This window comes from Saccopteryx bilineata, chromosome 2 (assembly GCF_036850765.1).
Source record: "Saccopteryx bilineata isolate mSacBil1 chromosome 2, mSacBil1_pri_phased_curated, whole genome shotgun sequence".
In the NCBI taxonomy this organism is placed as follows: Eukaryota; Metazoa; Chordata; class Mammalia; order Chiroptera; family Emballonuridae; genus Saccopteryx; species Saccopteryx bilineata.
This window is the reverse complement of record NC_089491.1, coordinates 13,305,908-13,332,648: the sequence shown is the minus strand read 5'-3', so window position 1 is coordinate 13,332,648 and position 26,741 is coordinate 13,305,908. Positions and strand designations below refer to the sequence as shown.

The 26,741-nt window shown below is 54.7% G+C and overlaps 1 protein-coding gene across 2 annotated transcripts; it reads left to right on the top strand.

Moving 5' to 3' along the window:
• The first annotated feature begins 382 nt into the window (after nt 1-382).
• On the top strand, nt 383-23,075 carry PTGS1 (prostaglandin-endoperoxide synthase 1). Of its 2 annotated transcripts, none has more exons than XM_066256300.1 (11): nt 383-524; nt 616-705; nt 10,613-10,729; nt 11,131-11,271; nt 11,460-11,603; nt 11,983-12,164; nt 12,279-12,362; nt 14,065-14,311; nt 16,683-16,969; nt 20,251-20,398; nt 21,925-23,075. In XM_066256300.1, exons 1-11 carry the CDS (start codon nt 518-520, stop codon nt 22,278-22,280), a joined length of 1,803 nt encoding a protein of 600 aa, XP_066112397.1. In that variant the 5' UTR covers nt 383-517; the 3' UTR covers nt 22,281-23,075. The 2 variants fall into 2 exon arrangements, with proteins under 2 accessions (XP_066112397.1, XP_066112398.1); XM_066256301.1 differs by having other exon boundaries at nt 472-524; nt 10,642-10,729.
• Nucleotides 23,076-26,741: the final 3,666 nt, after the last annotated feature.

The window sequence follows — 26,741 nt, the reverse complement described above, 5'->3', positions numbered from 1 at the left end:
GCTTCAGAGGGCAGAGCCCAGCGTCCCGGGAAAGTTGGTCTTCCTTGCTGGGTTGGTCTGCGGTCAGTGGGCTTGCACCCAGGAACTCTGTAAGGCTGGGCTGGACTGCTGCTTTTCCAGCGCCTTTTCTCTTCTGGGCAGCACTGTGTGTGGTTCAGACCAGCAGCTTCTAGCCTCAGATACTCAGTTCTGCCCAAACCCCCCGAGTAACCTCCACTTTGCACATCATCGCTGGGCCTCTGTTTCCTGTGTACCAAGTGGACACAGTTCTGGCACCACAGGGCGAAAACACGCCTTAGTGGTAATCATCGACTAGTTAATAAAATGTCTTGGCCGGGCCCTGGAGTAGAGGAAGTAAGTGGGTGGCGGCCGAGGTGACAGCTGGCTGGAGAGGTGGAGCCAGGGCCTGGGTGGGGAGGGGGCGGGCCAGGCTGGCTGGAGCTCCCGCGCAGTCCGAGCCGCAGGCAGGGTTCCGGGACAGTGTGGATCGCGCACCGGTCAGCCGCCCCGCTGCACCATGAGCCGTGAGTCCCGCCCCGGTGCCCCGGAGTCCTCTTTGCCTCCTGCTGGAGCCTCGAGTGACAGGCTCAGCCCTTCATCTCTCTCCCCCTGCAGGGCGGAGACTTTCGCTCCGGTTCCCGCTGCTCCTGCTGCTGCTGTTGACGCCCCCGGTCCTGCCCGCCGCCCCCCGGGAGCCTGCACCTGGTAGGCAGCCCTCTCCCTGCTCCGCGGGGGACCCAGTCCTGCTCCCCTGGAATGGCCCCTCTTCCTCTTCTCCCTTCCCGCCGGCCCAGCTTCCCCTTTCTGCTCCGGTGCTGTGGGGGGTGGGAGAAGGGGCTTAGTCTGTTGCTGGGATGGGGGCTCTCTGAGGACCCAGGGGAATGTGGCCGGGGCTGGAAGACAGCAGGGTTCTTTTGAAGGGAAAGGGCAGACTGGAATCTCATGCTAGTTTTGGGAGAAGGGGCAGCCGCTCTCCAGACCTCTCACCTGTTCTGGGCCCCGCTCCCCAACAAGGCCGCTGTTTCCTGTGGGGCCTCTTTTGGAGGAAGCAGCGGTAATTGGGTAACTGCGAGAGGAAAGGAGGATGGCCAGTTCCCTTTCTCCAGCCTCTGACTTTCGGGGGAACCAGCGGGATTTCTGGCCCTGGGTGAAGAAGTTCTCCCCTGGTGAGGACCCAGGCACACTACCCATTCTGGGAAGACGGAGTTAGAAACACTTTTACAGAGCCGATTTCTTCCCTGGAGATTTAAATCCTCTCCCGCGAGGTCTCCACTGGGCAGATGCGAAACTGAGGCTCAGACAGGTGCCGTAAGTAACTCCCTGAGCTCACATAGAACCCGGTGAGTTCGGGGTTTGAACTTGGGTCAGTCTGACTCTAGGCGCTTTACAAGGTCTTTCCACAGCACCCCCCCCCCCAGCATCCTCAACCAAACCAGTGGACCCTGGTTTCATCAATGCAAAGATGGTGGGGAAAGTCAGATCCTATACAATTCCAACACTCGTGGCCACCATCACGCGTGTACGAAGTTCCAGGGGAAGGAATTCAGCTCCTCCCTCAGCCAACCTTCCTTGCCCAGCTTACTGCTCCTGTGCATGCGTGTGCACATGGGTGCACGCACTTGTGTGTATGCGTACGTGTGTTTGTGTATACACATATGCAAGGCCTGACGTAGTTTCCTCCACCCCCTTGCTGGGAGATCTGTCCCTCTCTGCGTCTCCACTTCCCATCTGTAAAATGGGGGCAGAGAGGATGGGAGTGGGAAGTGGGGTGTGAGGTCTGAGCTTCCTGCCGCGATGCTCCAGGGCCTTGGCACTCAGAGGAGAGAGGAGAGCTCTGTGGACTGTGAATCAGACCAGGTTTCCCGGAGGAGAGGGTTTGGTGGGTAGCATTTGGGGGAAGACAAGGAAAGGATGGAGGGGGCTCCAGGCAAGAGTTTGAGTATGAGCAAAGGAAGGCCTTTTGTGTGGAAAGAAGAGAAGGAAAATGCGTGTGGCCAGCTCTTTACAGTTTATAAAGCCCGGCTGTAGGTGCTCACGTTATAATATAGCCCTGGAAGATGGGATAGCGCAGTTCTACAGAAGGGCTCTGAGGTGGTAACGCAGGAGTTCGAGGCCAGGTCCATCTACCTGTCTCACAGATATTCTGGAAAAGACCACAAGGAGGATCAGAGGGAGCAGACATAGCCTTTATTACGACATGCAGGGAGGCCTGATGGTGGCCGGTGGGGCTGTGGGTCCGCAACCAGCCAGCCACGGGTGGTCTGGCTTATAAAGCAGTTAGACAACAGCAGTGCAAAGCCAAGGGCAGGACGGGCACGTGCTGGGAGTCCAGGAATGGAAGCCTTCTTCAAGCTTTATTAGTTGCTTGGCAGAACATGATGCACATTCAAGAGCTGATGGCCCTGTGCCCTGGGCCATCTGCCAGGAGGTATGGAAGGGCCATGTCCAGCATTAACCCTACCTTTTACCCTGATACTGCTCTTCTACTTCATTATCTCTGTGAAATTCTTCTGATGCGAAGCCTGTGTGGGCTGAGCAGTGATACTCTGTATTCAACAGACAGTATAAGTTACAAGAAAAGACAGATACCTATAACACTTAATAGCATGTACTCTAAGCTTGTGGTAGTCACCCCATGGGGTGGGTTACATTATCAGCCCCATTAGTTCTTTGAATGCAATGAGGGGCCGGGACACAGCACTCAACATGTATGGTGGCCAGCCAGATTAGTCGAGTTCAAACCGTGTGGCTAAGAGGCTTTCGAGGCCATGCTCGAGTCTGGTTTGCTACCCAGGACGATGTGGGCACCTGTTCTCTGGTGGTGTGTAAAGTAGGGTCAGTGTGCTGCCACCTCTGCAGCTAGGTCCATTCTGTGTGATCAGCCGGATGGATTTGCCTGGGTAAGCTGCCCTCCCCGGGGGTGTGAAATTCTGAGCACAGTTAACCTGTACTGTAACTCTGAACATTCAACTAAGTGTCCTGCCTAATGCAGAAAGGGTTACTCACACTTAACCTAGGGGTGATAAGACAGGGGAGACAAGGGGGCTAACAAAGGCAGATCCCTACCGTTCGGTAAGATGCAGGTAGTTGTAGCATCCTGCATCAGAACGGACCTACTCTGAGGGGCGTCCTGGTTTGCTACACCCCATCCCCATCTGTGCCCTCCCTTACCCGTAGAAGATAGGTGTACAGGTGGGGTCCTAATCTGCCAGACTCAGGCGATGTGTGTCCCTTTGGAAATGGTCTCGCTACTAGGATTTTGGCAGCGGACTCACGTTGGCCAAGTACCTGAGACTGCCTATTGCAAGAACAGGTCCTGGGCCAGACCCTCCCCCCCGCCAAGGGGCAAGGATGGAGCACCATGTGGGGCTAATTAGTAGCCTCTAATCTTAAGTCGGAGCTGACCTCCCTGGGGTGTATCCTGAGGGGCTGGCGGGAGCACGTTCTGTGGGCCTTGCCCAGGCTGCAGGTCTGCTGTGGACTGCAGCTACCTGCGCACGGTGCTGACCAGGGCTGGCTCCCCAATGCCACTGGGGTGGCTTGTCCACCTCACGGCCACTCGTTTAAGACCCTGAAGCAATTCGCCAAGCATGTTATCCGTCCTTGATATGAGTCGGCGTCGTCGGTCTATAGATCCTATTTCGGCCGTCTGTTACATCATTCTATGAGTCCGGCTTCAGCAGGGTCCAGATGGAATCGTGGACCCGTGTGCCGGTTCTCTGCCAAGTTCTGGATCAGGTGTGCTGGTTACTGTCAACTACTTCAGGGGGACCGTACGAGGCACAGAGCTGTCGTAGCCCCAAATTGTCTCTCTCTAATTGTCCTTCTCACTTAGTATGCCTGCGGAAGTGCCATTGTCATTGCATCAATGCAGGTGAGCACATACCTGGGTCCCTCACTGCCAGCCAAGGGTCCGATATAGTCTGCCTGACAGTGGGTCAAGGGTGTCTCCCATTGTCAGATCTTCCTGCCCTCCTGTGGGAAGGGGCGGGGGTATCTTTTAGTTCAATCTCGGCACAGCTGCCATGGGTCTATGATGTCTTTTACCTGAGAGGCAGGCCCCAGGCCTTCTCCGTCACCCATATGGTGTCCTGACCAGCATGACGTAACTTCCGGTGCAACCAGCCTATAGTCTCGACTGCTGGGTCATCTTCTAACCACTGCTAAGGTGTCAGCCTCATCACTGCTGGGGCTGTTCAGAGGCTGGTGTCCCCTGACATGGAACACCGTGACAGTCTTGCTAAAAATCAACCCACAAGTCTTGGCCCCCAAAGGGATTTCTCATGTATGGTCCAATTGGCTTGCTCCCACCTGGAGAGCCACAAAGTCAGTCCCCTACACACTGCTCAAGGGCCTGGGTTCCCGGGTTATGACAATCTGTACTGCCCACAACTCAGCCCATTGACTGCTTTGCCCTGCCGATACCATCCTCTATCTAATGTTCTCAGTGTGGGCTGGTTGGCGACTGCACGCCATCCAGGTGGTACTCCCTGGCAAGATCTGTCAGTGTACCAAGCCTCCTCTGGGATGGGGGGCTTTCTCCTGGACCAGGGGGGCTTCACAGCCTCAGACTCGGTCTTTGTCCATTATATATCTTGGTAAGTCACTGGGCCCAGCACTGCTTGCAACTCCTGCTCAGGGGCCTGTTGCTGGCTCACTCCATCGCTGCAGGTACACACTCTATTTAGTCAAGGGAGCCATCTGTCTTAAGCCCCAACCACAGCCCTCAGGTGTTACGTGAACATCTAGTTCACCTGGCTGGCCATGGTCTACTGTCCCCAAGTCCTGGACAGTAGCTCTGGCCTGCTTAGCCGCCTGAAAACCTGCCTCACGATGCTTCATCTAATCCCAGGTGACCTCCTTCTGCAACAGGGCACACAAGGTTGCACTCGTTGTGCTAAATGGGGGGTAAAGACCCTCTAGTAACCTGAAAGTCCAAGGAATTCCTGCAACCGTTTCGGCTGCTGCGGCCAGGGGAACGCTTGGATCTTTTCTACCCGTCTCGCAGCTATTCCGAAAATAAAAACGCTAGGAGGCCCAGAGGGAGCAGACATAGCCTTTATCACTGACACACAGGGAGGCCTGATGGTGGTCAGCCGGCTGTGGGTCCGCCCCTGGCCACGGGTGGTCAGGCTTGTAAAGCAGTTAGACAGCAGCGGCACAAAGCCAAGGGCAGGTAGCGCACGTGCTGGGAGTCCAGGAATGGAAGCCTTCTTCAAGGTCTGTTTGTTCCTTGGCAGAACATGATGCACATCAAAGAGTAGATGGCCCCGGGCCCTGGGCCGTCTGCCAGGAGGTGTGAAGGGCCATGTCCAGCATTAACCATACAGAGGCCCTGAGGGCTGAGCCCTTGTCTGAGACCCCAGTGACAGAGCCCGGGGCCAGCATGCTGCCCCAGTGACCAGTCTTGTCAGCTCCTGGATCAGCCCAGCACTTCCTCTGGGGCCCCCTTCAGCCCTCTCCTGGATCTCCGGGGTAACCAGGGTTGGCCTGTCTGCCTTCCTGTTGCTGCCCATCAAGGCCCAGTGAGCCATCTATGCCATTTTATATTTTGCCTTTTTCACTTATTTTTGTGCATTATATGTTTAAACCGATTTTTGTTGTTGTTGTTGTTCCACCAAAGTTGCTGAAGGTTTGCTTTCTGCTGGTCTTTGGCCGGAGCCTTAGCCATGGCACTGGGAGGAGCACACAGTCTGATGAGGGAGATAGAAACGCCAGCCGAGGGGACCAGGGCCACAACTATGGGGCTCAGGGGAGGGAGCAGATAGCTGTCAAGTGTGGGGACTAGAGCGAGGCTTCTTGGTGACCCGAACCCTGAGGTGTTGAGTGGGTGGAAATACCGGGAAAGTCTGTGAGGGTCTTTCCGGCAGCCATGCGGGAGCTGACGTCGACGGGTCGGAACCGTGGAATGCAGACAGTAGCATGGCTGGCTGCGCGGGGCCTTGGCGTGCTGGGCCTTGGGCCTGAGGGTGACCGGGGCTGGGTCTGGATGGATGACTTGGAGGTGAGGCTGGAGATGGGAAACCATCAAGGGGGCTGCTGCAAGGGTCAAGGAGAGAATGGGTGACAAGTTGAGTGCAGGGGGGCAGAAGGTTTGGGTGGTCCTTCCAAGTCTGTGAATGAATTGAGGCCCTAGGTGCCTGGGCATCTGGCGTGGGAAGCCGAAGCCTGTGTTTGCCTCCAGGAGGGTAGCGAAGGCCAGTCCCCCATGAGATAAGGGCTGCAGACACACCTGGGGCAGGTGTCGGGACAATGTTGCTTCTGCCTCTCGTGAGTGGCAGGTAGAGTCTGGCTCGGAGGGCAAGGCTGTGCTGACAGAGCCTTCATGCTTGAGTTCGTCTCCTCCAGCTCCTGGGCTTGGCTTAGGGATAGGGCATGACCTCGATGCCAGGCGGAGGGCCCAGAGGTCCGCTAACCCTAGCATATGGGGTGGGAACCCAGCCCATGCCAAGGCCTCCCTGCTCCTCGCCGCCGGCTGCCTCCTATCGGCAGCACCAGCTGGGTCTGTGGCCGGGATGCGGCTTCCTCTCCAGCTGCGCTCCTCCAGCTGTGGGCCCTGCTGTCGCGGCCTGTTTGGTAGTTTCTGGCCTCTGGCCGCCAACCTGGCTGTGTGGAGGAGCGGGGGCCCAGGTCTGGCTAGCAGGTCCTTTTATTATCTGTGGCCGCCTAACCCCTCGAGTTTCTCTAAACATTATTCTTAGGGGATTTCATTCCAGCCTCCTGCTGCCTGGCACCTCTGCATCCTGCAGGACTCGGTGTCCCCCCGCTGTGTCCAGAGCCCTGACCCCTGGGCTGGGGGACATTTCCTTGCCTGAATCTTCAGAAGGTTCTGGAGCCAGGCTCTCCTGCACAGTTCTGGCCTGTGGGAGTGTGTGGTGTGTGGGCCTGATGACCAAGACCCCACTGGGGGTGCTGTGAAGACCGAGTGAGGGCAGGTTGTCAGGTTGTCTGCTGATGGGACAGGGAATCACATCAATGTAAACAATGGGCAGCGATACTGTCTCTACCCAGATGAAAGAGGAAGGGGGCAGGGGCAGGGGCGGGTAGGGAGGTCTTCTCAGAGCTGGTCTGCTCCCTCCCTTCCTGGGCACACTGATCAACGAGGTCCAGAGGATGGAGGGGGCTTGCCCAAGGACACAGAGCCTGCAAAGCCCAGCTAGTCCCTGGAGCACCTTTCCCAGCACCTACTTGGTGCTTGGCCCAGTGCTGGCTGTGGGAACTCAAGACTCACTGGACGCGGTGCCTGCATCTCTCCAGTTCTCTTTCTTGATGGTTTGTTATACAAAGGGTCCTCCACTGGGCCCAGAACTGGACTGGCATGAAAGCATGCAGGATTTAAGTTAGACTGAAGGAAGGGCTTCCTTAGCTCTGGTTGTCACAGGGGATAGGGATCCCTCAGGGGTTCTGGTTTCATTCATTTAGAATTTTCAGGTCCCTCTCAAAGGAAGGGTGACAAGCTTACCTCCCCCGGGATCATTCCCAGCCGAGGGATCAAAGTGACTTTCCCTCCCCATCCCTTTTGCAAATCCAGGCCAGGAGACCTCTAGGAGGACAAAGGGAGAGAAGAGGAAGGGGTTGGAGTCTGGGCTCTGACTGAAGCAGCAGGCTTGGGCGAGCTCCTGCCTCCTGAGCCTCACATTCCTCATCTGTGACACAGGGGGGTCTCACCGACCCCTCCTAGGGAGGGCTGAGCAGATACACCTGAGTCCTGGATATGCAAAGCTGTTAGAGGCCAGCTGCAGCCCTGGCTTCCCCCGCTGACCGGGACAGGATAGCCATGGTCAAGCTCACCCCTGGGAGAGGGGCTCCCAGTTTCCTCTCTGCCCACCCTCACACCCTTGAGCCCCAAAGGCAGCTGTTGTCCTAGCTGGGGAGAACTTTTCCTACCCTGGGGCGCCTGGTGTTTATGGAAAGATTGGGAGGAGGAGGAGGCAGAGAAAGTTGGACAGCCAGCCTGGGGGGCGGGGCCTTGGTTCAGCACCGGTTTCTGGAGGGAGAGGCATTGACTTCTGCTCCTGCTGGGGCAGCACGTCAGCGCTTCGCAGGAAGTTGGCGAGTTAGATCCTGAGCCAGCAGCTCGGGGCTGGGAAGGGGAGAGGTCTCTTTGCCAAGCTTCAGGTGGCCTGTTTTCCAACTTCGTTTTATTAATTCCACAAATATTCGTTTAGCTATGCTGGGCATACAGTGGTTGGCAAACTCATCAGTCAGCAGAGCCAAAGATCAATGGTACGACGACTGAAATTTCTTTTGAGAGCCAAATTTTTTAAACTTGAACTATATAGGTAGGCATATTGTTATTAACTTAATTAGGGTGGAGTACCCTTTGTGGAAGAGCCACACTCAAGGGGCCAAAGAGCCACACGTGGCTCGCGAGCCGCAGTTTGCCGACCAGGGAACGGCCACCACAACTGATCCCCTGGTGGCTGGCTCTCTCCAGCACCCGGGGTGACCGTGGGCTGTGTGCCTGGAGGAGGAAGTCGGGGAAAGTGTGGCCACTGCTCTTGGGCGCTTATGGTGGAGTAGAGCAGGTTGGGTTGGAACATGGAGCCGGAGTGAGGGGCAGTGGGGGTTCAGTGTGGATATTCAGGGGAGGTGACCGTTGGAGGCGAGGTATGGGCTCACTCAGGAGGGTCAGGCGGACTGGAAGGGGATGTGTTAGGGAGGAGCAGCAGTCTGGGGGGAAGAAGGAGAAGAGCTTCTGACTTTGGGACTAAGGGACAAGGCTGCCACAGAATGAGCTGGAAGGACCTCTTAGGACTCTCCCACCCCACCCTGTGGGAGGGAGGGGGGAACTGGCCCCCTGGGTGGTGGGAGGGGCTTGTGTGTCAGGGTTGGGAGCTGGACGGTGGGGCTGCAGGGCAGTGATTAGGCAGGTGGACAGTGTCCTGAGCAGGAGGGATCAGGGAGGAGAGTTCCACGTCCCTGAGCCTCCTTGGCATTTCCAGGCCCGTGGCTGTGGGACAGGGAGGCTGAGTCCCGCCAGGCCCCTGCCCTGGGTCCTGCCTGCTGGTCTGCCTGTGTGAGCCTGATAAGGCCCTTTGTCCAGCCTTCTTTCCTTTCCATTGCCCCACCCCCTTCCTACTCCCCAGCGGGGGTCACAAAGATGCCATTGTGGGGGTGTGGGGAGTCACCAGGGTTTAAGCAAAATTATTTGCATGATTCTTACGATTTGCTTCGTGTGTGTGTGTGTGTGTGTGTGTGTGTGTGTGTGTGTGTGTGTGTTGGGCGGGAGTTGGTGGTGGTGCTAAGGGCCCTCTCCGAGCTGAGGGCCAGGAGGACCCTGCCGCCTGGGCTTCAGGCTGTGAAGTGTGGAGGGGCCAGGCCTTGCCCAGGGTCATGCCCTCTGATTGCAGCACCCCGAGAGGACTGCCAAGGCTTCTCCCGCCTCTCGCTTTCCTTTTGGCCCCCTATAATGAGTTGCACAAAGAATAAAAGTTCCTGTAACATTGGCTCTGGGCAGAGGAGAACCTGGCGTTTTTTGTGGGGGGTGGCCAGGGAAGGAGCCATGTGTCCTGGCTTGGTAGGAGTGCCCTGCTTTATTCTGTGTCCTTGGCCCAAGCTCTACCTCTCCTTGAGCCTCAGTTTCCCTTGCTGAGTAGTTGATGAGCACGGAGTGAGCTCTAAGGAGTCTCTGACTTTGCTCTTGAAGAATGGCTGACACAGTGAAGGTTTGAACAAGGGGGTTGTGGTTGGCGAGACCGGGGTTAGACATAAGGAGGGACTTCCTGATGGAGGTTTCTCCAGGAGGCAGGGTGTTGATGCCAGAATTCTACTCCTCGGTGGATTTTTCCAGTCACCTGTCTCCTGTTCCCTGACCTACCTCAAGATCCTAGAGCCCGGACTCCCCTTCCCTCTCCACTCCCCTCCAAGTGGGTCAAAGCTGGGCCTGTCAGGAACGAGGGGAACTGAGACACTGGGACACCCCTCAAATCCATCCTCTGTCTGCACGGTCCTGGGAAGCTCTTTTCCTTGATTGCTGAGTCTGTGAGGTGGGCTGGGGGGAAGGGACTTGCTGGGTGATCTGCCTGGGTTTTCCCTTATCTGGCCTCAGTTTCCCCATCTGCAAGTAGATGTTATATTCCCTGCTCTTCCTTCCCTTCTGCAAAAGTAGAGAGCTGGTGGGTGATCTCATCTTTCTAGGGTCCAGGTGCCCAGAGGTTGGGGGCTGGTCTGAGAGAACCCCTCATCCTTGTCCCTGTCCTGAATGTCTCAAACCCGGCCCTTGGCACTGGGCTCTGACTCTGGCAGGAAGTGAACGCTCTAGAAGCCTGTGGCTGCAAGGTCTTATCAGCTATTTCCTAGCCTAGGATGCTATAGCCTGGGGCCTGGACTCCTCCCTGAAACTCCCCCCCCTCCCCCCCTCCCCGTGGCAGCCGAGGAGGAGGGGGGACTTCCCCTGGGGAACATGATGTGGACCACACTGAAGATGCAGAGCAGGGCCTAGAAGCAGCAAGGCCAGGGGCTTTTTGCTCATAGCTGTGGTGACAGAGTGGGCCCTTGGGGGAACAGAGAGGTCTGGTGAGTTAGGACAGAGCTGCCGCTGAGTCCACATCTCTGGCCCAAACGAAAGGTCCCCCTAGGGTGGTCTCTGATCTCTGTTTCTCATCCACAGTCAACCCCTGTTGTTACTATCCATGCCAGAACCAAGGCATCTGTGTCCACTTTGGCCTTGACCGCTACCAGTGTGACTGCACCCGCACAGGCTATTCCGGCCCCAACTGCACCATCCGTAAGCTGAACCTCCGCCCTCACTCCTTCTTCATGGGCCCCTCCCCTGGGCTCCTCCTCTGAGTCTCCCCCCCCACCCCCACCCCCATCTGCATCTCTGGCATGGGCACTCTTGCCTGGCTTTGATCTCCCGCCCTCAGCCCTCGCTCCCTGGTTCTGGGCTCTGTGTTGAGTCTTCACAGTCCAGCCCCAGCCTCACTCCCCGGCCCTGTCTCCTGTCCTCACATCTGGTTCTGGCTCTGCTGTGTACCATCACTCCCAGGAATCCATTCCGTCCTTTCCCCACCCCAGCTGTCCTACCCCATTCCCTCCTGGCCCTTGCTCCCAGTTCCCATCTGCCACCCTGGCTACTTCTGGTCCTGTCAGGAGGGCCCAACTGGGTGACTTCCACTGTCCCCGCAGCTGAGCTGTGGACCTGGCTCCGGAATTCACTGCGGCCCAGCCCCTCTTTTGTCCACTTCCTGCTGACCCACGGGCGCTGGTTCTGGGAGTTTGTCAATGCCTCCTTCATCCGGGACATACTCATGCGCACGGTTCTCACAGGTGGGTGGGGGTCAAAGCCCCCTTAATCTGAGGGAGCAAGAAATCCTGCCAGTTTTTGGAATTCTTGGCATCTGATGAAGGCAGTGGGTGGGAGACTTTATGATGCCAGATAAAACAAGTCCAATTCCAGAGAAGGGGGGTGGCTGGGGTGGGAGCTCCCTCGTCACCGTTATCTTTGCTTTTTGTAGTGCGTTCCAACCTCATCCCCAGCCCCCCTACCTACAACGTAGCACACGACTACATCAGCTGGGAGTCCTTCTCCAACATGAGCTATTACACTCGTGTTCTGCCCTCCGTGCCCCGGGACTGCCCCACACCCATGGGGACCAAAGGTAATGGAGGTGGGATGAGGGGGCTGGGGAATCACAGAAGATGCTCAGTTCTCCTCTTTGGGAAAAATCAGGCAGAAAAGCAACTGTTGACCCATTTCACAGATAGGCAGACTGAGTCAAGACATACGACATACTCAGAGCCAGGGACAAAGACAGAGCTGGAGGATGAGGACAGGGAAGGGTGGTGCAGGGTCTCTCGCCTGAGGTCCCCTGGAAAGTCAGTGGTAGAGTCAGACTAGGGTTTCCGTGTTTCCGGGGAGCCTCTTTGCCTGAACCTGTCTACTGGATTGGTGGGGTCCTGCTGGGATGGGAGCGGGGACCAGTTTGGCCTGGTGAGCCCTGAGGCCCCATTCTTGCTCTTTCCTGCCTCCCCGACCAGGGAAGAAGAAGCTGCCGGATGCCCAGCTCCTGAGCAACAGCTTACTGCTCAGGAGGAAGTTCATTCCTGACCCCCAAGGCACCAACCTCATGTTTGCCTTCTTTGCACAACACTTCACCCACCAGTTCTTCAAAACTTCTGGCAAGATGGGTCCTGGCTTCACCAAGGCCTTGGGCCATGGGGTGAGTTTGTCGGAGGGGCTCAGGGCTTCTCTGGACCTAACTTGGCACATGCAGGTTGTCGCCAGTGGGGCAGGACCTCCTGATGATCTGAGTGGACCCCCTCTCTGTCCTCAGGTTGACGTTGGCCACATTTATGGAGACAATCTGGATCGGCAGTATCAGCTGCGGCTCTTTAAGGACGGGAAACTCAAGTACCAGGTAGCGATGGATGTGGGGAAGGGGCTTGGGAAAGGGGCTTCCACCAAGGTCTCCCCCCGCGGAGGCTGTTGGGGACCCTCGCGGTGTCCTGACAGGGCTGGCCACAGGAGGTAGAGGCGTGTGAGAGGAGGAAAGACATCAACCCTGGGAGAAGCCAGGCCAGGGATGCAGCCAAGGAACAGAAGCGGCCTCTCACATCCTCCTGGGAGGGAGATTTTGGGGCTTGAAAGGAGATGGGCATTTCCAGTTTGCCTTTGTTCATTTAATTTTCCCACCATATTGATTGGGCACTACAATGTGCCTGGCACAAGTTTGGAGCAGTGAGCATGATAATAATGGGCCCCGCCCTAAAGGGACTCACAGCCAATCAGGAGCCACAGACATAAATACTAGGACGCCAATTCCGTGAAGACATTTTGTCTGAATTAGCACTGTCCCATGGAAACACGGTGTGATCTACAGACGTAATTAAAACTCTTCTAGAGGCCACATTAAAAGGGGTAAAAAGAAACGTGAAGTTGATTTTAACCCCATATATACCCAGAATATTATCATTTCAGTGCGTAATCAACACCAAAATTATTGACAAAAAATCTCACACTCTTTTTTTGTAATGCTAAATCTTTGAAATCTGATCTATGTTATATACTTACAACACCCCACAACTTGGCCAAATTGGGGATATCTGATCTGCATTTAGATTTCACGAAATTTACAGTTGAAAAAGTAGATTTACACACCCCAGTTGTTTCTAAGTGCACTTAACGATTTTCCAATAGCTGAAGTATCAGCTTCAAAATTTAAATCTAAATTAAGTCAAATAAAAAATTCAGTTCTTCATCCACACCAGCTGCATGTCTACTGCTCCGCAGCCACACACGGAGTGGCTGCCGCGCTGAACCGTGAAAATCTCAACAAACGGAAACCAGAATAAACAGTTCACGGCTGACTCTTCAGGGCTAAGCACAGTACTTGGTCCTCAGTGTTCATTTGTTGAACGAGTGAAGACACGGCCATGTACTCGATTACAGTGTGGTAACTGCCACCAGAGAGAAGCCACGAGAGTGTTCCTGGGATGGGGATGTCTCCCCCAGGAATGACAAGCAGACCAAGAGTTACATGAGGTTGGAGGAGTCAGGGAGCGTGAGAAGGGGAAGGGGCTCTCAGGTTAGCAGGTGCCGCCAAGGCCGGGAAGGGGGGGTGTGTGCAGCCTGAATGGCTGGGGGAGGGGAGTGAAATCAGGAAGGTGCTCCGGGATACTTAGATGTCCAGGCTTGTGGGTGGGCGCCGTGTTAAGTATATCTGGTTTTTGCCAATAGCAGAGAGAGGAGTTGGAAGGGGTTTAAGCCAGGGTGTGTTACAAAATGTGGGTTGTTTTTTTTTTTTTTTAAAAAAGGGGTTGCTCTGACTGCAGAGCCAGGATGGACTGCCCGGGGGTGGGAGGAAGTGTAGGGAGCCACGTGGGAGAGGAGTCGGGGTGGAAGAGGAGGGTGGGTTGGAAGCCGACAGGGGCAGTGGGGACAGGGAGAAAGGGACCCATTTGAAGAGATTTAGGAGGCAGAATCAGCAAGTCTTGGTTAGGGAGGACAGGCAGGTGCCCTGTGTGGCACGGGCCGCTGTAAGCGGGGTGGGAGGGTGTCAGCTGTGGTAGGTGCAGGCGCCCCGCCCCATCCCCAGGTTGCCAGGTGGCCCCATCCTGCAGATGCTGGACGGAGAGATGTACCCACCGTCGGTGGAAGAGGTGCCCGTGCTGATGCTCTACCCGAAGGGCATTCCGCTCAAGAACCAGATGGCCGTGGGCCAGGAGGTGTTCGGACTGCTCCCCGGGCTCATGCTCTATGCCACGCTCTGGCTGCGCGAACACAACCGCGTGTGTGACCTGCTGAAGGCCGAGCACCCCACCTGGGGAGACGAGCAGCTCTTCCAGACGGCCCGCCTCATCCTTATTGGTGAGGACTCCCAACCGCCCAGTCCTGGAAGGCCATGCACCCCGTCTTGAGAAGCAGGGGGTGGAGGGCTTGGGACAGAGAGCCAGGATTAGAATCCTTGCTCTTCTGCTTACTAGCTCTTACTAGCTTACTACCCGGAGCAGGCCCTTCCCCCTAATTTGAGCCTCAGTTTCCAAATTTGGACACTGGCGATAATGATGGTTGTAGGGACTTGTAGAGATGATGACTGGGTACATAGTAGGCCTTCAGAAAATAGGTGGCTGGGTGACTTGCAGCCAATCTCATTAGTCATCCCAAGCCTCAGTTTCCCCATTGTGCTGCATCCAGACGCACACACTGACATCCCCAGCATGTGCAGGTCAAGCCCCAGCTGCCCCGGCCTTCAGAAATCCTCATGTTTCCTGTGCTGTGTGTATCTGTCTCCCTGGAATTTGGTAGCTCCTAGGTGACTCAGGGACAGGATATTTTTGTGTCCCCTATGGGGGCGAGCCTGCAGCTTAAAACGTCAGATGGTTTCCTGCCTGGGACCTTGGCCTCTAACACCCCGTCCAGACCCTGTTCACTCTGAGTCACCGTAACCCCCCCCCCCACCTCTGGGCGTCCCTTGGCATGGCTGGTTCCAATTATAGTGCCTGATTTCCTGGGGCCTGGAAGAGCCGGGCACTGGGAATAGGTACAGCCTAAGGAAGCAGAAGGGGCTGGTTCTGAGCCCCAGCATGGCAGAAAACTTGACCAGAAAGGGCAAGGCCGTGGCTGGAGGCTGCCCAGCATGTTGACTGGTAATAAGGCTGGGACCAAAACTGTGACGAAAGGTGATGAAGCTGTCTACCCAGTGCTGCATTTACCCCTCCCCAGCAGCCCTGTGAGCCGGTCATGACTGCTCTTATTGTGAGCATTAGGATTCAGAGTGGCTGAGGGAATTCTTCAAGGCCACTCAGCAGCAGAAGATTTGAACCGGGTCTAGCTGCCACCAAAGTTTATGGTATTTCCACCACATGACGAGGGGAGCTATTCCCGAGTAGGGAAGGGTTGCAAGCCTGAGTCTGATCTTCCCTGAATGTGCGAGGGTGGGGTGGGGGGTGGGGGGTGGGGGATGGGGGATGGGGGTGGGGGCCCTCCCTCCCCCCCTTAGTGCCCCTGCTTCTCACCTATGGGTGTGGATGCTCCCTATTAGCCAGGCCCTGTGCCAAGCTGTTTAGATGCTTTTATTCTCCATGGCTCCCAACAACCTTTTGAATATGTTATAATATGCATTTCTCAGGTAGGGAAGGTGAAGTTCAGAAAGGTGAACTTTGGGGCCCAAGCTCAGGTGGCTTGAAATGGTAAGGCCAGGATGGGGGCCCAGGCCTGCCAACTGCAAATCCGGCGGGTCCACATCAATTTGCTAAAAGCCAATTTCTCTAAGGGCTGATTGGCCAAAATATTCATTTCTTTTAATATCTCGGTGACCAGTTTTCATTTTGTTCCGGAGTGTTCAGTTTGTTTTGTCCCTGGCCCTTTGCTTTGTAGATGGTTCCTGAGGGAGCAGAGGAAAATCTATGCATCAGAATTCTATATGTAAGAAATATACTTGGGGCTAGATTCACCTGCTGTCTTCAATGTCCCTCTCTTGCTGCTGCAGATACTTTCAGAGGGGTCTCTTCCACCTCCCCCCACTTCCCCTCACAAGCACTCTGAGACCCTCACTGCCTTAACCTCTAGTGTCCCATCTTTTGTGGCCCCTCCAACATTTTTTTTTATGTGAGAGGAGGGGAGATAGAGAGATAGATTCCCACAGGCACCCCTGACCAGGATCTATCCGGCAACCCTCTTCTGGGGCCGATGCTCAAGTCGACCAAGCTACCCTCAGATCCCGGGGCTGATGCATGAACCGACTGAGCCATTGGCTGCGAGAGAGGGAGAGAGAGGGAGAAGGGGGAGAGGGAGGGAAAGAGAAGCATATGGTCACTTCTCACGTGTGCCATGACTGGGCATTGAACCCAGGACATTTGCACGTTCGGCCAATGCTCTATCCACTGAGTCAACAGGCCAGGGCATCCCTCCAACTTCTTTTAATGGGCTGTGGGAGGGCAGTCACCCAGGTCACAAAGCCAGTTCTCAGACACTTCCTTCACCTGTCCTGGTTAGCTGGGCCCTCAAGCTCCCTTTGGAACGCGGGACCAGATGGCTGTTCTTATCTTGGGACATCGGTCCAACCTGAGATAGAAAGTTCCATATCACATCCCGTACCCCACAGACAAGCGAATGTAGCCAAATAAAATGAAACAACAATAACGACAATAAAGACGCCAAGAGCAAGTCCTTTCCACCAACTGGCCTGCTTCTCAAGCTGGGTGGCTGAGTCGCCGTGTCCCCGCTGACCCTTTCCCAGGGGAGACCATCAAGATCGTGATCGAGGAGTACGTGCAGCAGCTGAGTGGCTACTTCCTGCAGCTCAAGTTCGACCCGGAGCTGCTGTTCGGCGTCCAGTTCCAGTACCGCAACCGCATCGCCATGGAGTTCAACCATCTCTACCACTGGCACCCGCTCATGCCCGACGCCTTCCAGGTGGGCTCCCAGGAGTACAGCTACGAGCAGTTTCTGTTCAACACCTCCATGCTGGTGGACTACGGGGTCGAGGCCCTGGTGGACGCCTTCTCTCGCCAGAGTGCTGGCCGGGTAAGCCTCGGAGGAGCTCTGGTGGGGGCCGGTGGGCTCTGGGATCCGACAGGCCTGGATCCAAGTCCCAGTTTCTTTTCTGACACATGGGGACAGCGTCACTCCTGCGGGGCAGCTGTGAGCATTCCTTCGCCCGTTCTTCTGTCCTTTTGTTCGTTCAGGAATACCAGGCGTCAAGCTGCTGGGGATGGAGTGGTGACCAAGGTCGGGGTGGCTCTTGGGTTCTCATTCTTTTGGTGCTTACATCTTAGAAAGGAACAAGGTCATGTGATGCTGACATCATCTGAGCGCTTACTACGTGCTAGGCCCCGTGCCAAGTGCTTCTCTAACGTGAATTATATATATATATAAAGAGTATGTTAGAAACCACAGTCCACAAAATCCACAAAGCCCACAGTGCTCTGGGAATTCGGGAGAGGCGCTTCTGAGCCAGGGCTTGGGATTGCGGGTAAGAAAGGGATGTTTGAGCAGAGATGAGAAGGATGGGTAGAGCTCTCCTAGAGGAAGAGGCAGTGTAATGACAGGCAGGGATGATTGCATTCCAGACGGAGGGGACAGCATGGCAATGGCCCAGAGGTCAGAGGGCATGGTGGGGAGGACATTCAGGGTATGGTTACCTATACGAAGGTGCCTGCACATACTAGGTCTTGATTAAATCAGAAGCCTCTCTTATGGGCTTCAGCCACCAATTCATGCGTTAAAAGTGCTAACCCCCAGTACCTCCGAATGTAACTGCATTTGGAGACAGGGTCTTTAAAGAGGAGGTAATTAAGGTTACGTGGGGGTCACTGGGTGGACCCTGGTCTGATTGGTGTCCTTATAATAAGAGGAGATTAGGACGTAGACAGGCAAAGACAGAAGACACAAGGAGAAGAGGGCCATCTATGAGCCTCAGGCACCTTGACCTTGGACTACTAGCCTCCAGAATTGTGGGAAAATAAGTGTCTGTTGTTTAAGCCACCCAGTTGGTGGCACTTTGTAATGGTAGCCCTAGCAAACTAATATAGCTTTTTCTCCTGGAATTCCTAACCAACTCCCACCTAAATCTCTTTGGCCCCCTGTCTGGAAGCTCCCCTGTCCTTGACCTCAGCTCCCCTCCTCCCATTTCTAATCCTCCTCCCGAAGCCCTATCATGCGCTTGTGGCACTGTATGGATTTAGGTTTCTTCCTGGTAATTTGACTGAAATGAGCATAGGTCGCCACCAGTGAGCAGCTGCTGGCTGCTTTATGGCCTCTCTTCTCTGTGGGGTCGCAGACATGAACAGAGACAATAGCCGTTGTGTAAGGCTGCATGGTTTCCAAAGAATTCTTAAGGAATGACCGGGATGCCGCCTGTGAATAGCCCTGTTGTTTCCTGGCACCAGGCGGAAGGGTCACGGAAGTGTGCTGACTGCAGGGATATTAAAGAGAGTGTGACAAGCGATAAAACGGCTTCCCCTGATAACCACCACACGCGGCTATCACCCTGGGGTTACCATGTGGCCGGCCCTGTGACAACTGCTTTGCATACTTTATCTCACTTATTTCACAACCATATCAGGCGGATGCTCTTACTGTCCCCATTTTTGCATAGGAGGAAACAATGACTTAACTTCAATCATTTCACTAAGGTGTCTGTATCAGTTTAACAGGGCTGCAAGAGGACCTCAAACCAGGTGGCATTAAACAACAGGCACTATTCTTTCATAGGTCTGGAAGCTAGAAGTCCCAAACCAAGGTGTCGGTAGAGCCATGCTCTCTCTGAAGGCTCCAGGGCAGACCCTGTCCCATGCCTTTTTCCCAGCCACCGGCTGTTGCGGGCAATCCTGGTGCCCCTTGGTTTGCGGAAGCATCACTCCAACATGGCCTTCTCCCTCTGTCTCTGGTTTTTCCTTTATCAGGACGTCAGACACTGGGTTAGGGTCCATCCTATTAGAGTATGACCTCTTAATTACATCTATTTTCCAAATAAGGTCACAGTCATAGGTTCTGGGGGTTAGGACTCCCACATATCTTTTTGGGGCACACAAGTCAACTGCAACAGCCCCCACAGCTTGTAAATGGGGGAGTGGAGATTGGCACCAGCCTCTGCTCGCTTTGCTCCAGGTGTATGATTGCACTTAAATACACCTTTTCTCTTTCCCATCCAGTTACACTTGTTCTACCCAAACTCTTTCTTAAGCATTAACATTATCCATTCATCTTCAACAATAGAGCTTTCTTTAGACTAATGCTCCTTAATAGTTTTGAATCAGAATTTTCTGCCCCTCCTGGAGCCTTCTGTATCTTACCAGGCTACCTGGGCTTTGAACCCTGTCGACCCTCCCCTCAAAGGATCCCCCCATAATACACTCTGGTCTTGAAGTGAAACTCCAAGTTTAGTTAAGCTAAATTTGTTTAGATATCATAGGTTTCATGGCAAAGTTTATCCCCGTCCTTGCTAGCGATGACCACTGCCTTCCCAGGAGGCTTAGCGGAAGGCAGAAGAAATAGCCGAAGTCGCCTGCGTTCCTGTGAGTGGCTTTATCTGGTCTGAATGGAGTGACCTGCTACTGTCTTCCTACCTTCTAGCTCTGAGTCCTAGTGGTGGTTGGTTACTAGGGGTCATTTTTAATACTAGATGCTCAGTACATTCTGCATCTCATTACTGTGATACAGGGAATGGAAAGCACTAGACATAGGTTCTCTGGCAGAATTCATTAAAGGATTAAACATCTCTGTTCTATGATAAAAACTGATCTGGAGAGTGACAGACACGTCAGTTCTGTAATGTATAATTTTAAACGTATTTTAGGAAAGCCCTACTGTTTTGGCCTCTCAAGCTAACATTCAGCCATCCTTCTGTTTTTAAGCCCTGCCAGCTCAGAGAGCCTTCTATCCCGCCAAACTTCATTTCCAGAGCAGGAATGCCTGTCCCCTCTGCTTGAGCTCTTGGCTGGGGCCAAACTGGCCATCTCCTCTGCAAAGTCCTCATTTCTGACCCTAATAGTTATTGAACCTTCCACAATCGGATGTTGGGTATTCCCATCTAAAGTCAAGGGTTGGGGGAATGGTGTGGCTGGTGAGTCACTACAGCGGTCCTCCTGGCCCACTCCACATTTTAAAGACAAGGAAGCTGGAACTCACAGGGGGCCCCTGAGAACGCATGGCAGTGGCAGACCTAGCAGCAGGTCCCCAGCACGGTGAGGGCTAGCTGGAGCCATACTCTCCGTCCTAGCTCAGGCAGGACGCCTGACCCCCAGTGCTTCTCCAGGAGCACGTGGCCAGGCTCTCAGACCACAGCTGTGATTATCTCTCGGCAGATTGGTGGGGGGCGGAACATAGACCACCATGTCCTGCACGTGGCCGTGGAAGTCATCAAGGAGGGCCGAGAGCTGCGGCTGCAGCCCTTCAACGAGTACCGCAAGAGGTTTGGCCTGAAGCCCTACACCTCCTTCCAGGAGTTCACAGGTGAGCAGCTATTTCCTGGACACGGTCCCTGCCCTCACCGGATTGGCACTAACATGAGGGCGACATCGAGGAAACAGAATGGGCTGACACATGTGGCCAGCACTGTGCCTAGGATGACAAATAACCCTACCTGGGGAGACAAGGTGGCTTTTGAGCTGGGCTGGAAGGATACATAGGGGTTTCTGGGTAACGAATATAGAGAAGAACATTCTAGGTAAAGGAACAGAGAGTACAGAAGCACAGAGGTCATAAAGAATAATTCTAGCATGACCAGGCGGTGGCACAGTGGAGAGAGCGTTGGACTGGGACGCGGAGGACCCAGGTTCAAAACCCCAAGGTCACTGGCCTGAGTGCGAGCTCATCTGGTTTGAGCAAGGCTCATCAGCTTGAGCCAAGGTCACTGGCCTGAGCAAGGGGTCACTCAGTCTGCTGTAGCCCCTCCAGTCAAGGCACATATGAGAAATCAATCAATGAACAACTGAGGTGCCACAACGAAGAATTGATGCTTCTTATCTCTCTCCCTTCCTGTCTGTCTGTCCCTATCTGTCCCTCTCTCTGTGTCACACACAAAAATGAGTCTACTAGGGAGAACAGTCATAGATATGGCTGGGGAAAGGAGCTTATGTGGGCATGGGGCAGGGGTAGTGATGGGAGGTTGGGCCAAATTGTATAGAATCTTGGATTCTCTGCTAAAGATTTTGGGTTTTATTCTGTCAGGTGGATCCTAAATACCCATTAATGGACCAGCTACCTGAGAATTACTTAGGAAACTGATTAAAAATACCAAACCCTTGATGTTTCTCCCAGAGATTCTAATTCAGCAGGCCTGGGTGGTGCCCAAGACTCCGTGTGTGTGCATGGGTGTGTGTGGGTGTGTGTGTGAGTGTATTATTGTTGTTGCTGATCCCCAGCTGTGGGCAGCCACGTTTGGGAACCCTTGTCACAGACAATGGGGAGCCATGGAAGGGTTTTGCCGAGGGTTTGGCAGGACCCATGACTGTGTACTAGTGCCCTGTGGAGGGTGGACTTGAGGAAGCAGGTAGGGAAGTTCAGTATCTGTCTCCTGAGACGGTCCGGAGAGGCAGAAATGACTCTGTCACTCCATCTCTGTGTGAGCTGGGACGAGTGACATCTCTGAGCTCCAACAGAAAGCAGGATCTTAGACCAGGCCCCGGCCTTAAAATCTGCCTGTGAGGGAAACCAGCTGGGTTCCTTCTCTCTGCTGCACTGATCAGGTAATCAGGGCCCAGAGAAGGGGCATGAGTTGCTGAAAGTCATGTTATTTGTTATTTGGTGGTAGATCCAAGCCCTAGAGTCCTTCTCCAGTGGCCAGTGTCTTCCCCGGATGCAGCCCTGGAGAAGGGTCAGTCAGCCAGGCCAGATTTTAGGGCATGCGCGCCATTGCTCAAACTGTTTTTCTGAGTCCCTTATTTCCCCCAGAAGAAGGTGGACCTGGAAGGTTCCCATTCCCAGAATGACCTTGGTGGGTGGCATCGTGATTCTGACTCTCGCTTCTCCCATTGTAGGAGAGACGGAGATGGCAGACGAGTTGGAGGAGTTGTATGGAGACATCGATGCCTTGGAGTTCTACCCGGGACTGCTCCTTGAGAAGTGTCTTCCAAACTCCATCTTTGGGGAGAGTATGATAGAAATTGGGGCTCCCTTCTCCCTCAAGGGCCTCTTAGGGAATCCCATCTGTTCTCCGGAGTACTGGAAGTCGAGCACCTTCGGTGGGGAGATGGGCTTCAACATTGTCAAGACGGCCACGCTGAGGAAGCTGGTGTGCCTCAACACCAAGACGTGTCCCTATGTTGCCTTCCGAGTCCCCAAGCCCCACCAGGGTGATGGGCCCGGAGTGGAGCGGCCGTCCGCAGAGCTCTGAGGAGGCGGGGCAGCAGCACTGTGGAGGGTGGGGCCTTGTGCTTGTCTTTCCAGAAGGCTGAGACCAGGGTTGATAGTCTTAGAGGTCGGGTTTCTAGTTTGACATCCAGAGTATCAGGGTTGACATCTAAGACTTTGTGTCTTTCCCAGGTTATCTGGACTGTTGTGGTCTTGTGTGTCATTCTAGAACACTGGATTCCTGGTTAGCCATCCGGAATGTTAGAAGTGGTTCTCACTGGTGTACCATAAAACTGGGTTCCTGATTGACATCTTAGAATGTCAGATTTCTGGTTGATTTGGAATATAGGATTCTAGAATGTGGAGCTCCTGATGCAATCATATAAAAAAGTTAGAGGGTTCTTATTTTGCATTCTAGAATCCTAGGGGCATCTCCGAGAATGCTGACTTCTGGATTGGTGATTCAGAATGTCGTGATCCTGGCTGCTGATCCAAAATAGTGGCTGGTAGGCCAGGTCAGTCCCGGCCTCTATGTCGGGATGTTGATTTGATTCATTGTCCTGTTCAGGGAGATTTCCGCATAGCAGGAGAATCTAATGTCTAACAAGAATGCATTGCCCGAATCCGTGCTGCTCTGAGGACGTGGGTGTTCTCTTTTGGACCCCAACTTAGACCCTGGTCCGAGGATATAGAGAGAACAGGTAGGCTCCTTCCAGGCCATGAATTGGAAGCCTCCAGAGCCCTGTCTCCAAGTCTTGACTTACGGCAGCTGTTTCTCATGAAGTAAATAAAATTCTTTTTCCCCCTTGCCTGTTATGCATCTCTTTTGATTCCATCCCCTGAAGCAGAGGCAGCACTGAAGTGACCTTTCTCCCAGCCACACGCCAGATGTGCTGGAGGTTGCAACATGGGACTTTCCACTGGGATCCTTGGGGCTCTTGTTGTCTAGATCTTTTACCACCTATGCTTCATTTACCCCAGGGGTCGGGCATTACCTCTTCCTGGCTGCTCTCCTAAAACACACAACTCTCCGGCCCCAGGGGACGCGGCCTTCAGCTCTGCAGTCTGATGAAAGCAGCGTCCTCCCTTACAGAGCCTACAATGCAGATGAAGGGCTTTGGGGGAGGAGAGTTCTTACTGTGTGCCAGTTTTACACATTTGATTCTCACGGAGGTGGTGCTGTAAAAATCCCCATTTCAAAACCGAAGAAACAGGGACTCTGGGCGATCACGGGAGACATCCTCACAGGTGCCAGAGTCAGGTGAGGACTCGGGTCTGGCTGAGCCTAGAGCCGTCTTCTTCTCCCCCTCCCCCTTCCCCCCCCCCATCCAACTTCCTCCTGCTTCCTGGTTTGACTCAGTTCCAGGCTTTATCTCATCTGTCTGGCTCGGGGTTAAAGGCAGAAGGTGGGGTGTAGCTTCCAAATTACTGGCATGCGATTTGTTCAATCACAAATATTTTCATAACTGCTTACTACATGCCGGTTATTGTCACAGGCTGGGGGCTACAAAGATAAGGCTTTTCTCCCGTATGGAGCTCACATTCCAGTGGGGGTGGCAAACAATGAATAAGAAAACAATACGTGTGGTCTCTTTTCTAACTCACTCTGTTCTGCCCTCCACTGCTTGACCCCTGAGCACATAGACCCTGTCCACAGCCACATAGACCCCCATGGCCAGCAGAGAGAGAGGAGAGGTCAGAAGGGTAAGGTACGAGGTTGAGAAAGGTCCTTCATGCTCTGCGCTTTGGGCTTCAGAGATCCTGGGGAGAACAATGGCCCAGAAACAACGGGGGACACTGGGGTCCCAGAGGAGCATCCCTGGGGCTGGGCCTCCTGTCTTGTGGCCCAGAAAGCCCTTGCTTTTCTTTCATTTGCTGGAGCTTCCGCCATTCCCTCCTGGCTTTGCTGAATGCAAAGAATGCAGCCTTTCCCTGTTTCCCCAGCTGTCCTGATCTGGAAGGACCCTTTGGGTTCTGGAAAGTGGGCACGAAGGGCTTGTGTTTTGTCGAGCTTGCCCATGTCTGTTCTCCCTCTTCTGCTAACACCCCTGCTTGGCCTGAGAGTCCAGCCTTCCTGTTAATTTCAGGTCTTGGTGGTGGACCTGTGAATCAGTGCAGGCCACTCAAACAGCCTCTCCTGAAGAAGTGGCCCTGAGTGGAGCTGCATGGGGCTGGAATGATGGGCTCTGACACATCCTCACAGCGGGGCTCCGAAAAGCCTGCCCACGAGTTCCTGCCTCCAAGATCATCAGGGAAGCGTGACTGCTGACTTCAAGACTTGAGCTTTTCCTCCCATCCTCGGGCTGCTCCTTGACTGCTTCTTTCACTGACATCAGTCAAAGCTGGGGTCTGCGGCTTCCAACCAAACCTCAGTGGCCACTGGCCTGAGGTGGCAGCGCACTACCATGGCTCTGGAAGGAATTTTGATCAGCGGAGATGCAATCAGACTAGGGTTTTAGAAAGCTGGACGACAGAGCCGAGCAGGAAGAAGCAGAGGCCATGGTCTAGCCTGGAGACGATGGCAGCGGGGGCCAGGTGAAGGGATGCAGGATGGCAGGACCGGATGGGTTTCCACGACAGTCTTTCCTTGAATGCAGCTGCTTAGATTGGATGGGCTTTGTTTTGTATGGACAACTGTGTATGGAATTTTTGCAAATGGAAACTCAGGTCAAATGCACCAGGAAGGCATCTTCCAAGTGAAGGATCTTAATGCTTGTAATATGAATGCCCATTTCTGGAATTTCCACTTGGCGGGCGTGCTGGTTTCGTTGCTTCATCTTGGCTGGGCTATAGTTACTTAATCAGAACCTAATCTAGATGTGGCTGTGAACATGTTTTGCAGACATGGTTTGACATCTCTCCTCAGTTGACTTAGGTAAAGGAGATTACCGTTTATAACACGGGGCGGACTTACCTAATCAGTTGAAAACACCTTAAGAACAAAACTGATGGCTTCCGAGAGAAGAAATGCGGCTTGAAGACCACAGCATGGACTCCGACCTGTGTTTTCAGCCCATCGGCTTGCCCAATGAATTTCGACCCAGCCAACCCTAACAATCACGTGAGCTGATCCTAAAAATAAAGCGTGTATATGTATGCACACATGCACAAGTACACATGCGCGCGCACACACGTACATATACATATCCTATTGGTTGTTTCTGTGGAGAAGGCAGGCTGATACAGCAGGTGAGTGGCTCAGGGCCCTCAGCCCAAACCATGGAACACTCCCTAGCTCATTTGGGCGGGAAGGAATTCATTATAGCAGTGGCCCCCAACCCCGGGGCTGCGGACCGGTACCGGTCCACAGAGAAAGAATAAATAACTTACATTATTTCCGTTTTATTTATATTTAAGTCTGAACGATGTTTTATTTTTAAAAAATGACCAGATTCCCTCTGTTACATCCGTCTAAGACTCACTCTTGACGCTTGTCTCGGTCACATGATACATTTATCTGTCCCACCCTAAAGGCCGGTCTGTAGAAATATTTTCTGACATTAAACTGGTCTGTGGCCCAAAAAAGGTTGGGGACCACTGCATTAAAGGACGTGTATAGCTCGTGGGAACATGGCAGGACCAGAGGGTTAGGCTCGGAGGCTTTGGGCCCGGGCCCAGGCCCAGCAGCTCCTGCTGCAGTACAGATGCCTCTGCTGCTGCCCCGCACCCCACTGCCGCCCCCTGCACCCAGGATCTCAGCCCGCACTCAGGATTGCAGCCCACACCCAGCTGCCACCCCCCGCACCCAGGATCTCAGCCCGCACCCAGCTGCCGCCCCCGGTACCCAGGATCTCAGCCCACACCCAGCTGCCGCCCCCGGTACCCAGGATCTCAGCCCACACCCAGCTGCCACCCCCCGCACCCAGGATATCAGCCCGCACCCAGCTGCCGCCCCCTGCACCCAGGATCTCAGCCCGCACCCCACTGCCGCTCCCCGCACCCAGGATATCAGCCCGCACCCCACTGCCGCCCCCAGGATATCAGCCCGCACCCCGCTGCCGCCCCCCGCACCAAGGATCTCAGCCCGCACCCAGCTGCCGCCCCCCGCACCCAGGATCTCAGCCCGCACCCAGCTGCCGCCCCCCGCACCCAGGATCTCAGCCCGCACCCAGCTGCCGCCCCCCGCACCCAGGATCTCAGCCCGCACCCAGCTGCCGCCCCCCGCACCCAGGATCTCAGCCCGCACCCAGCTGCCGCCCCCCGCACCCAGGATCTCAGCCCGCACCCCGCTGCCGCCCCCCGCACCCAGGATCTCAGCCCGCACCCAGCTGCCGCCCCCTGAACCCAGGATCTCAGCCCGCACCCAGCTGCCGCCCCCTGTACCCAGGATCTCAGCCCGCACCCAGCTGCCGCCCCCTGCACCCAGGATTACAGCCCGCACCCAGCTGCCGCCCCGTGCACCCAGGATCTCAGCCCGCACCCCACTGCCGCCCCCCGCACCCAGGATATCAGCCCGCACCCCACTGCCGCCCCCCGCACCCAGGATATCAGCCCGCACCCCGCT

Coding starts and splice junctions, on each gene's coding strand:
- PTGS1 (XM_066256300.1), top strand. Junction 706..10,612: donor CCCCCGGGAGCCTGCACCTG/GTAGGCAGCCCT, acceptor TCTCATCCACAG/TCAACCCCTGTTGTTACTAT. Junction 20,399..21,924: donor CTCCTTCCAGGAGTTCACAG/GTGAGCAGCTAT, acceptor CTCCCATTGTAG/GAGAGACGGAGATGGCAGAC.